The following is a 12,616-nucleotide window of genomic DNA, read 5'->3' as shown; positions in this document are numbered from 1 at the left end:
TGGGATTTAACATTTATTGAAACATCTTTTTCTCCCTAAAATTACCCTCAATTTTTAAAATCAAATATAACCAAATTAAGGCTAGTTTGTTTGCAAAATAGGTCTGTTCTCACTAATTTTGGTCTGATGATTTCTATAATCATAATTGGTCATAGACTTTATTTTGCTGAAACATATATAAAGTCTCAGACTGAACTTTTAAATTAAAACAGGGCTGGGAAACTTGCTCCAAAGACTGATCACAGATTTTGCCTAACAAATTTAGGTAAATTCTTCCCTTTTTAAGGTCTCCAAAATTCCTTGAGATTTTTGTACCTGTTAGTGAGATAACCTTCCTAACTCATTTAATAAACTTACTGGAAACCTAAGAGTTTCCAATTTCTGGAGGAGTCAGATAGAGAGAAAATATAATTGTTTTGTTTATAATGTATAATTTTACCAAAGTATTGTCATAATTAGTTTGAGAGGAAGCTTTTTCCTACTCCCAGAAAACATAAGATTCAAACCCATTTGAATCTTAGAAGTCATAAAAGAAACCATAAAAGTTGTAAGCATATTCACTGGTTCATTCAGTCCTTTGTTAACTTTTGTGAAGTCATCAGGTATTTCATTAGAATACCAGGACATATAAGAATGTTAAGAGCTCCATATAATTTCTAGGATATCTATATTAGTAATATTTACCATACATTATAACATGAGAGAATTTATTACTCATTTGATAATATTTTTCATGTAATTTAACCAACCAAATAAACTCAGTTTAATATCTCTCTTTGGGATGTTTCAGGGGCCCTCTGAAGCACCACAAAGTTAGCTAAAGGTCACAGGAACTTCAAAAGAATTCGATTAGGGAAGTTTTGTCAAAAAAATCAATTAAAAGGATTTAGGACATTTGGTCAGATTTAGTCAGTGTTGATGGGTGTATCTTCATGGCAAATAGATGGGGAGACAGTGGAAACAGTGGCTGACTTTATTTCTCTGGGCTCCAAGATTGCTTCAGATGGTGATTACAGCCATGAAATTAATAGATGTTTACTCCTTGGAAGGAAAGTTATGACCAGCCTAGACAGCATATTAAAAAGTAGAGACATTACTTTGCCAACAAAGGTCCGTCTAGTCAAGGCTATGGTTTTTCCAATGGTCATGTATGGATGTGAGAGTTGGACTATAAAGAAAGCTGAGTGCTGAAGAATTGATGGTTTTGAACTGTGGTGTTCGAAAAGACTCTTGAGAGTCCCTTGGACAGCAAGGAGATCCAACCAGTCCATCCTAAAGGAGATCAGTCCTGGGTGTTCATTGGTAGGACTGATGTTGAAGCTGAAGCTCCAGTACTTTGGCCACCTGATGTGAAGAGCTGACTCATTTGAAAAGACCCTGATGCTGGGAAAGATTGAGGGCAGGAGGAGAAGGGGATGATAGAGGATGAGATGGTTGGATGGCATCACTGACTCGATGGACATGGGTTTGGGTAGACTCTGGGAGTTGGTGATGGACAGAGAAGCCTGGCGTGCTGCGGTTCATGGGGTTGCAAAGAGTCAGACATGACTAAGCGACTGAATTGAACTGAGCATAAATACCAGTGATAATTTTTAAAACCCTTGAGTTCTTAAAACATTTTTGGATGGCACCAAACATTCATTTATAGTCCCAATCTCTTTAGTTTTTCTGTAAAAGGAAATCAGTGTTTAGTAGTAAGTGTTTCAAAATCTTATTTTATTTGAAGTGACCTAACTATTCAATAGACTTCCAACACTTAGTTTAGTGCAACCCTTAGAAATTCAAGTTACCCCAATCTGGAGAGACTATTTTAAACAGATATTCCTATAGCATAATTATTCTTAATAGAGTTTATCTAAAAGCTCATGTCTCATTTATTTTTTTTTTAGAAGTTTCTTCACTTGAGGCAATTTCCTTGTTGACAAACTTGTAACAGATACAATAATATTTAACATAATAAACCTAGGTACAATGAAAACATTCTACTTAATGTTAATTATTCTAAGACATATCTATATTAGATAGGCCAACAAACAAACATTAATATCAGGTATTTAATACTAAATATTTACCAGTTCGCATGAACTTGGAATTTATTGTTTAATTTAGATTTATTTGATTTGTAAGTGCTTACCTTTCTTTAAGCCAATTAAAAAGAGCTCATTTACAAGTTAATCTCAAAAATATTATCCAGAGACAAAGACATACTGAGACATATTTAGACAGACACAACACAAGATCTAGCTTCATTTTCTAAGTTTGGTCATGAATTAGATATTATAATATAAAATTTTCTAGTTCGTAAAAAACAGTTGGAGTAAATAAAACTTTAAAAGGTTTTTTCCCATTTTTTTCTCAGTCTGAGGAGTTAGAGATGGTCTGGATAAGTGCCTGAGAGCCCTGGGCTCAAGGCACAGGGAAAGAAAATCAGGTTCTAACAAAATGGCAGCAGGCCTAAACCAAATGGTGGCCAGACAAAGCAAAATGGCCGTCAGAAATCACCTCACAGAACACAGAGTTAAAACACACATATAAACCTGGCAGTCCTCGTCAGACACTCCCTTAAATACAAGAATACAGTCTCAGAAAACCTCCTATAGACGCAGAACTTCAGATCCAAATACTGATAGAAAATATCTCAGGTCTTCAAAGATTTCAAAGGGAGGAAAGGGAGCCAGGTTGAAAGAAGAAGGGGGAGGAGGCAGGAGAGGCGGGCCAAAGGGGTGGCCTTAAAGACGTCTCCTGCCATCTGCAGATAACCCAGGTGTTACAGGACTTTACCCTGGGCCTCCAGGGAATGGAGGACTGAAACTCAGCCCTGCCAGAAATCAGACAGACCCAAACCAGAGTTCGAGTTCTCTGCTAAGAGGAGGTGATCAGTCTCCAGTCCTCAGCTCAGGCTGAGGCCCTTTGACCAGATTCCAGGACTGGGGGACTAGAAAAAAGAGGAAGGATAGGAAAGGTTAAGGAGAGGAAAGAGAGAGGGTAGGGGAGGGAGGTCAGTAAAGTCTCTTGTTCCTTACCGGTTGGGGTACTCTGGCCAGTTGTCCATGTCAGGAGGAGACCAGGGACAAAAGGGTCCCAGTTGTGGCCACTGGGTCTGGTCCATTGGCAGGCAGACTGGCCCCTGAGTACCCCAAGTAGTCAGGATGTCAGTCGCAGTGAAGAAGAGTCCCACCAGAGTCGCCATTTGTTGCAGGAAAGGGGACCCCTTCCAGGGCCCAAAACTGGGCTCTTGTCTAACACTTGGAAACAAATTGTCCAAGGAGACACATGTGCTGACAGAGCAAGAGATTTTATTGGGAAAGAGCACCCGGGTGGAGAGCAGTAGGGTAAGGGAACCCAGGAGAACAGCTCTGCCACGTGGCTTGCAGTCTCGGGTTTATGGTGATGAATAATAATTAGTTTCCGGGTTGTCTTTAGCCAGTCATTCTGACTCAGAGTCCTTCCTGGTGGTGTATGCCTTGTACAACCAAGATGGATGCCAGAGAGAAGGATTCTGGGAGATGGCTGGACATGTGGTGTCTCCTTTTGACCTTTCCCTAACTCTTCCAGTTGGTGGAGGCTTATTAGTTCAGTGTTCCTTACCAGGACCTCCTGTCGTAAAACAGACTCATGCAAATGGTTACTGTGGGGCCTGGTTTCAGTGTGCGTCCCTTAACAGTGTTATGGTCAATTTCATAAACACATAATTAGGTGTTCTTTTTTTTTTTTGGTTGTTGTGTCACTTAAAAAATGCAAAGCTGTTGGCCTTCATTTATAAAGTTCATTTTTAAAAGCTTCCTGGTGGTTTATGGTTTATTATTTTAGTGAGCATGCGTGTGCATGTGTACGCACAAAGGATGCAAAAACTGTAAGAGAGCATATGTGTACCTACAGCTTTTCTTTGAAATACTGCTTGAGAAATTGCCTCAGGTCTATGTCTTAGCCAAACATGCTGCATTAGCGTTTAATGATACTGCTTTCTCTTCCAAGGGAACTGACAAGGGCAGATGAAGGTCCTGTTTTCTGGAATGGGCCTGTCTTCTGACCAGTGTTTTATTTCAGATTGCTGTTGTAGGGAGGTCTTCATTCAAATGCAAATTCGTTGTTAAGTTCATTTTGCTCTGGCTGCTGTTGGCTTTTCCTGATTTTTCACGGGGCAGGGGAGGGGAATTGAGAAACTCAGAGGAAGTTTGATTTTGTAACAGATTAGAGGGCATGTTGTCTGTCCCGCTCCAGGGGAGAGCCAAGGATGCCAAAAATACTTGGGAAGGGATGCTGCCCTTAGAGCTTTCTCTTCATTAGTAAATTGGATTAAGATGGTTCTGGAAGCCTTCCACAGAGTTATTTTGAACTTGAGTTGCACAGTTGATGATGGGTCAGCTCAAGGTACTCTCTCAAGGGCCAGAATGTCATCTAATGTTGCTTCTGCAGGCCTGTCTGTGCTGGGATTATTGTCACAGACTCCTTTGCTTTCATCACGCCAACCCATCCAAATTTCACATGCCGTGGGCACGTGACTTGTGTCATGTGACAAAAGGCCCTGCACTTAGTGCAATGCTCTGCTGTCACCATCTTGAAATTTTTAATTTTTGAACCAGGAGGCTCCGTATTTTCATTTTGTCCTGGGCCCTTGGTAATCGCTTTTACCTGTGAGAATGCCATTTCTGAAGCTACCTGTTTCCTTTAATCCTTCAAAGCCCATGCTGCTTTTCTGGCCTATCTAGTGCTCTCTGTCTCATGATGTGCTTATTTTCAGATGTTACTAATTGAAGTTCCTCCAGGTATGCCAAGCAGCTCCATGCTTCTGCAACATTGACTCCTAGTATTTCCTTCTCCTCATTTTCCCTTCCCTACGTGGCTCTTCTCTATTCATATTTTGAAATGCTGAGGAAATGAGACTGAGCTGTGAAACCCTATGTGGTCATCTCACCTAGTTAGTACTGATGATCCCACTTTATCTCATATCTTCCTTGAAAAAGTTGATACCTGGCAAGGTTGGGCTATATTTGACATTGGGGTAATGGTTCTGTAATAACTTTAAGGCTGGTCAGATTGATTCTTGCCTGGGGAAAAGAATTCTGTATAATCTTCAATGTATTCATTCATTCATGCAACAAATTTTAATGGAGCTTCTATGCATGCCAGACCATATTGTAAGCACTCAGGACATGGCAGTGAGCAAAGTATTATTATTTTTCCCAATGAGCTAATTATATTCTAGTCTGGGGGGGCAGAAAGTGAATTCACTGATATATCAGTATATAATATGTAAAGCCTGTAGTTTTGGAAAAGAATGCACAGTAGGATGAGAGAGTAGAGGGGGATTGGGACTTGTGTGTCTGTTCTTGTGCTGTTTGGATAGGGTGGGAGGCCTATCAGAGGTGATACTCAATCAGAGACCTGAATGCTGAGAGGACTTGACCTTTTGAAATTCTGGGGGAGTCTTCCTGGCAGAGGGAAGACCAAATGCAGAGGTCCTGCAGTGGACACATGCTTGTGATCTTCAGGAAATTGCAAGGAGACTGTTGTGGACTGTTGTGTCCATCTGGACTAGGATGGGTAGTGAAGAGAGAAGTGGGAGATGGGGTCAGAGAACTTGGAGACCAAGGGGAGGACTTGGCTTATACTCTCAATGAGATGGGAAGTCATAGGAGGGGCATAATGGGCTTTAAAGGGGTCACTCTGTATTTATGCACAGGAGTCAAGTCACATGCTGCTGAGAAGTCAAGTAAGCAAAGAATTGAGAATTGGCTGCTTAGGTAGTCTAATTATTCTTTTGATTGACTCATATGTGCAAGAACCCAAGAGCACTCTTGTTTTGTAGCCAGTCAAGGATTGGTATGGGTAAAGGATTCGCTTTGATCTTAGCTATGGGATCCTTTATCAGTTCTCTCCTCTTCACTATATAAAGGTTTCTAACTTAGGCTGTGGAGTTCGTCGCACTGCTTCCTTCCTTTTCCTCCACTTTCTGATAAGCTGCGAGCTCTTGTTAACTCCCAGGGCAGTCCACGGCCTTCAGTGTGCTTCACAGTGGCACAGACTATTCTGCAGGACCACAACTTGTTCTGGTTTGTTCAGCAGTTACTGTGGTGCTGTTATGTTTTGATCGATTGTCCTGGATATGAGAGACACGTGGAAGTATTTCCGTGTTCAGCTAGGTGTGGAGAATGGGAGAGGAACTGCCTTGGTAGTCCAGTGACTGACTCCACACTCCCAATGCAGGGAGCCCAGGTTCGAGCCCTGGTCAGGGAACTAGATCCCACTATCTGGCACAGCCAAATAAATAAATATTTTTAAAAAACCAACAACAACAAGAGAAATCAAGAAAATCAAGACAAGTGGTGCCTAATCTTAGATGATATCTGAGGAGAGTAAAGTAGTGCCCCCCTGTCTGTGGGGAATGAATTTCAGGATCCCCATTTGATGCCTGAAACCAAAGTACTGAACACTATAGATACTATGTTTTTTCCCTATACATACATACATACCTAGGGTAAAGTAATTTTGATAAAGTAATTTAATGGTAATTAATAAATTAGGCACAGTAGGAGATTAACAGCAATAACTAGTAATAAGATATCAAACCAGTCAATCCTAAAGGAAATCAGTCCTAAATATTCATTGGAAGGACTGATGCTGAAACTGAAACTCCAATACTTTGGCCACCTAATGTGAAGAACTGACTCGTTAGAAAAGATCCTGATGTTGGCAAAGATTGAAGGTAAGAGGAGAAGGGGACGACAATTAGATGATTGGATGGCATCACCGACTCGATGGACATGAGTTTGAGCAAGCTCCTGGAATTGGTGATGGACAGGGAAGCCTGATGTGCTGCAGTCCATGGAGTCGTAAAGAGTCGGACACGACTGAGCAACTGAACTGAACTGAATAAGACAGAACAGTTATAACAACATACTCTAGTAAAAGTTAGGTGAATGTGGCCTCTCAGATTTAGTGCTTTTTTCATCTTAACTAAGCCCTTATGCACTGTGTTCATTACTTCTGAAGTTTGAGGTGCAGCAGCAAAGCTGAGCATGAATTTCCTTTTTCTTCTTCACAACTTCATTGATAGATTTGCTCTTACCATGTATCTTAGCAGCCTCAGCATACAATATTTTTCTTTCCTCCTTAAGTTGAACTTTTACCTTTTTACTTAAAAGAAGCTCTGTTTATGGTTTCTCTTTGGCACATCTGAATGGCCAGCATCACTGTTCTTGTACTTTGGGTTATTATTATGTGAAATAAGGTCACTGCACAACAGTATGTACCAAGATAGCTACTAAGTGACTAACAGGTGGGGTACTGTAGATGAAAGGATGATTTGCATCCCAGGCAGGATGGAGCAGAATGGCAAGAGATGTCATCATTCTGCTCAGAACGGTGCCCAATTTAAAACTTATCAGTTGCTTATTTTTGGAATTTTCCATTCAATATTTTTCAGACCATGATTGACTTTGGATAATTGAATCCAGGGAATCTGTTGATAGGGGAGGACTCTTACTGATGAGGCAGGAAGCATCCAAGACAAGAACAGAGTGGGAGAGTAATGTGATTTTGGACAGCATAAGTTTGAGGTGTCAGCGGAGGTACATTTTGAGCCATTTAGGAGATAACCAGAGGTCTTAAAGGTATCATTTTGGACACTGTTCTTCATTAAATTACTGAATTCAAATGTACTGCAGTACCATAACTCTTCCATCTGTAGGGACCTGAAACATGAATTAAGCCCAATCCAGTTTTCAGAATCCCTGTATAATATCCCTTCTCTGAATCTCCATTCAAATATTTCCTCAGGCAACTTTTCCTGTCCATTTGCAATTCCCAGTAGTACTAATTCTAAGCCCTGGGGATTAAATAAGATAATGCCGTTTCCATCTGTCCAGAATCAGGTTATGGGTCAGTTGTTATCACATCCTTCTCTGGGTCTTCTCTTTTCTGTACAAGATAATTTCTCCTTATTAACCGTTTTCTCATGGGACGTTTCAAACCAGTTCACATCTTGGTCTCTCACCTTGGAAGATGTATATTTGTTGTTTGCTTCTACCTTAATGTTTGGTGGATGAGACTGAGAACAGGACTCTGGGACTGGCCTGACCATCACAGAGTAAGCTTCTCAGTTGCTCTGAGCATTCTGTCTGACAGTGATTTTTCAGATGTAAACGTGTTTCTTACAGGTATTACTCAAGAAAACTGAAAGCGTATATTCACACAGAAACTTGCACATGAATGTGTGTTGCAGCATTATTCAAAATAGCCCCAAAGTGAAAACAACCCCAATGCCTGATAACTGATGTATATATAAACAACATGTGATATGTCCACACAATAGAATCATAATATTCAGCCTTGGAAATGAAGTACTGATATGGTACAACATGGATGAACCTTGAAAACATGCTAAGTAAAGGAACCAGACACAAAAAAACTACACTGTGTATACTTCCATTTATGTGAAATGTGCAGTATAGGCAAACTATAAAGACCAAAAGTAGATTAGTAGTTGCCAGTACCTAGAGGGAGGAAGGGAATGGGAGAGTGACCGCTAGTGGGTATGGGGTTTCTTCCTGGGGGTAATATAAATGTTCTGAAATTAGGTAGTGGTGATGCTTGCACAACATGGGGAAGGTATTAAAAGCCACTCAATTGCACACTTTAAAATGGTGAATGTTACGGTGTGTGACTTGTAATGATATGGTGTGTGACTTGTATCTCAATAAAGCTGTCCTAAAAAAAATACAGGTTTTACCTCCTGTCTGAAGGTGAGGATCTTATGAAGAATCAATGAAATAACACAAATAAAATGTTTAAAGCGCAGCACCTGCTAGTTTGTACTCCCAGTTAAAGATTCTTATTGTTGCTCTCAGGTAAAGTCATACTGCTTAAATATTGGTAAGCTGCAACTTTCAGTCACTGCTACATTTGTAGACTATTACCTGTTAAGTAGTATGCAGTCAATAAATCCTTATTGAATGAATGTGTTTTGTTCGCATTCATATTTAACCACTCATATGTTCTTTTCCTTGCAGTGCATTTCTGAATCCATATCATTGGGCCTAACGTTGGGCTCTTTGCCCAGTGGTAGTAATCGAGTTGATAGGGAACTCTTCACAGCCCATGTTTCAGTGTGGAAGGTGAAGTTGGCAGTATAGATTCAGTCTGGGAAAGGAAGGTCTCTACCTTATTAAATACAAGCAGAAGGTTGGGACAAAATGATTTTTAACCTTTTTTCCCCCAGTAATATAATTCTGCTCTGTGTTTTTATAAGAACTTAATTGGCCTGTCAAGAATGCGTTTCTGATGGTTCATTATCAGATTGCTAGAGAGCTGAGGACTTCATCTGGATTAAAAAAAAATTCAATTCCTAGAAATTTAACAGATGTTCTCCTGAACCCAACTGACAATTGCCATGTATAACAAATTGTTATTTTAAATTATGATAGAAGCATTTTTTTTCTTGGGAAAAAAATAGAAATTCATGTCTTTTCTTGAACTTGGCATTCCTCTAAAAACACTGAGTTGCTTCTACAACTGCGTCAGCAAGGTGCCATCTGCTTAACTGAGGCTCATGAAAAGAAAGAAACCCATTGTTGTTTGTATCATCCAACACTTTTTCTAGAAGAGTTGTGGAAATTTTCCCCTTTGGTTTCTGAGGAATGCTTGACTCTCTCAGCTTCCTTTAGTCTTCCTGTACCGTGAATTGTGAAGTCGATCCTATTTCCTTGTTACCGGAAACTGGTGGGAGGCTTGGGTCCAGCGTGTGGCTCACTGCTCCCAAGCAGAGCGGACTTCACTCCTCTCCTGGCCTTTATTGGGTGCCTCTCTCCCTCCAGACTCCAGCTTTATTTCCTGCTCTGATTTTCTCTTTGCCCTAATTTATATTTCCTTTCATTTTTATTTCTGTCTGTGTATATCTTCAGGAGATGCTCTTCTAATTCTTTGGCAGACAACTGGGACACAGTGTCACCATTATTGAAGCCAATTTAAAAAATATTACTCTTTAAAAACCTTTCCCCCCAGGACATCAGGCAGGAGTGGAAGGAAAAGCAAAACTGTCAGGAGAGAGTTGATAAGCATTTTTTTTTTTCTCCCAGAAGCTTTTTTTGAATGTCTCTTTTTCCTGTCTTTTTAATAGAAGTTGGTGATATGGCAAAGCAATACATAGAGAAAGGCCTTTTGGTTCCTGATCATGTGATCACACGCCTCATGCTGTCGGAGCTGGAGAACAGGCGCGGCGAGCACTGGCTACTTGATGGTGAGTTGAATCTAGGGGTCCACCCGGCTTCTGCTAGTAGTGGGTCATGGTCTCCTTGAACACTTCCATAATTTCTTAGAGATTGCAAAGTGCCTTTTTCCCCCAGTCATTTCTTTAGACATATTCCAATTTGGCAGCATAATTAAAAAAACCCATGTGGTGAAGCCTTTTAATTCTTTTGTCTGCAGACTACCATCCCTAAAGCCATCAACTTGAAGCAAACCTTAATTGAATTCCCATTATTGTTCCAGTTTTTTGTTTCCATGACTAAGTCATCATAAGTATGACTCATCTTAAATCAGGGGTTCTTTCATTCAAAATAAGCCACATGAATTAAAAGCATTTGTCATCATTTTTTTACCTGTCAGATTTAAAAAAGAGAAAATCTGAAAATCTTTTTTTATTGAGGGTGTAAGAAATACGTATTCTTGAGAATAAAATGGGTAACCTTTGGAGGGCAATTTAGTAGTGTTTAGCAATTCCCTGCTTCATTTCTTGCCTAAAAATATATATTCAAGGATGTTTATTTTCAGCAATCTTGGCAAGACACTGGTTGTTGTTCAGTCCCTCAACTCTTCGTAATCCCATGGACTGCAGCATGCCAGGCTTCCTGGCCCTTCACCATCTCCCGGAGTTTGCTCAAACTCATGTCCTTTGAGTTGGTGATGCCATCCAACCATCTCGTCCTCCATCGTCCCCTTCTCCTCCTGCCTTCAGTCTTTCCCAACATCAGAGTCTTTTCTAATGAGTCAGCTCTTCGAACAGGTGGCCAAAAGTATTGGAGCTTCAACTTCAGCATCAGTCCTTCCAGTGAATATAAAGGGTTGATTTCCTTTAAGATTAAGTGGTTTGATCTTGCTGTCCAAGGGACTCTCTTAAGAGTCTTCTCCAGCACCACAGTTCAAAAGCATCAATTCTATGGTGCTCAGCCTTTTTTTATGGTCCAACTGTCACATCCATACATGACTATTGGAAAAACAATAGCTTTGACCTTTGTTACAAGACACTGGTAACAACCTAAGTATTCATCTTGTGCTCAGTCCCTCAGTCACGCCCAACTCTTTGCAGCCCCATGTACCGTACCCACCAGGCTCCTTTGTTCATGGGGTTTCTCAGACAAGAATACTGGAGTAGGTTGCCATTTCCTTCTCCAGGGGATCTTCCTGACCCAGGGATTGAACCTGAGTCTCTTGTATCTCCTGTATTGGCAGGTGGATTCTTTACCACTAGCGCCACCTGGGAAGCCAAGTATCTTATCATAGGGTTGCTTTAAATTTTGGTATGCCTATTAACCAAATATCTATATCTATGTATTTATATAGATAGAGCTTTAAGATAAACTGCCAAGTGAAAAAAACTAGTTGCAATATAGTATATATCATATACTATTCTCTCTGTAAAAATGGAGAGATGGTATAATATTACTGTATGTACTTATACACACATATATAAGCTGTCTTCGGAAGGATATAAAAAACTGATTAACAGTGGTTGACTCTGGATAAGGATTAGGGTTGGGAGAGAGATTTACCTTTCATTGTATATACCCTTTGCTACTGTTTGATTTTTAATATCTAAATAATACATAGGCCTAATTTTTCAAAAAACTCAGACAAATATATGATATCACTTATATATGGACTCTTAAAAAATGATACAAAATCAACCTTATTTATAAAACAGAAATAGATTCACAGACATAGAAAAACAAGCTTATGGTTACCAAAGGGGCTAACGGTTGGGAGGAGATAAAGTAGGAGTTTAGGATTAACATATACACATTATTATATATAAAATGGGCTTCCCAGGTGGCTCAGTGGTAAATAATCCACCTGCCAAAGCAGGAAATGCAGGAGACATGGATTTGATCCCTGGATCAGGAAGCTCCTCTGAAGTAGGAAGGAAATGGCAACCCACTCTAATATTCTTGCCTGGAAATGCTATGGACAGAGGAGCCTGGTGAGCTATAATCCATGGGGTCACAAAGACTTGGATGTGACTTGCATATATATTAATATATATAAAATAGGTAAACAACATAGATGTACTGTGTAGCATTGGGAACTATATTCAATATCTTAGACCTATAATGGAAAAGAATGTGAAAAATAATATATGTATATTCAATTATGTATATATATAACTGATTCACTTTATGCTTGAAACAGTGTGGTAAATTAACTATACTTCAATTTTATAAAAATGGTTTGAAAAAAACAGCTCAGTGGTTCCTATGATATGTTACCTAGGAAAATGCATACAGATGCTCACACATGAGCTGCTGCAGTTTTGTACTTAAGGAAGATGGAATTAAGAATCATCTACTTAAATAAGATGATTCTTCAAGCCCAGTATAAATCTTTTGATTTATTAATTGGA

General features: G+C 39.8%; 1 protein-coding gene across 1 annotated transcript in view; it reads left to right on the top strand.

The window, feature by feature from the left end:
- AK4 (adenylate kinase 4) overlaps nucleotides 1-12,616 on the top strand; it is an 84,549-nt gene that overhangs the window by 41,475 nt on the left and 30,458 nt on the right. Inside the window, exon 2 of the mRNA XM_061121688.1 lies at nucleotides 10,118-10,237. Within this exon, the coding sequence (XP_060977671.1) occupies nucleotides 10,118-10,237 (120 nt within the window). The remainder of the gene's footprint in view (nucleotides 1-10,117; nucleotides 10,238-12,616) is intronic.

The sequence above is a fragment of the Dama dama genome, chromosome 20 (genome assembly GCF_033118175.1).
Source record: "Dama dama isolate Ldn47 chromosome 20, ASM3311817v1, whole genome shotgun sequence".
NCBI classification, from domain to species: Eukaryota; Metazoa; Chordata; class Mammalia; order Artiodactyla; family Cervidae; genus Dama; species Dama dama.
This window is presented reverse-complemented; position numbering and strand designations above follow the sequence as displayed.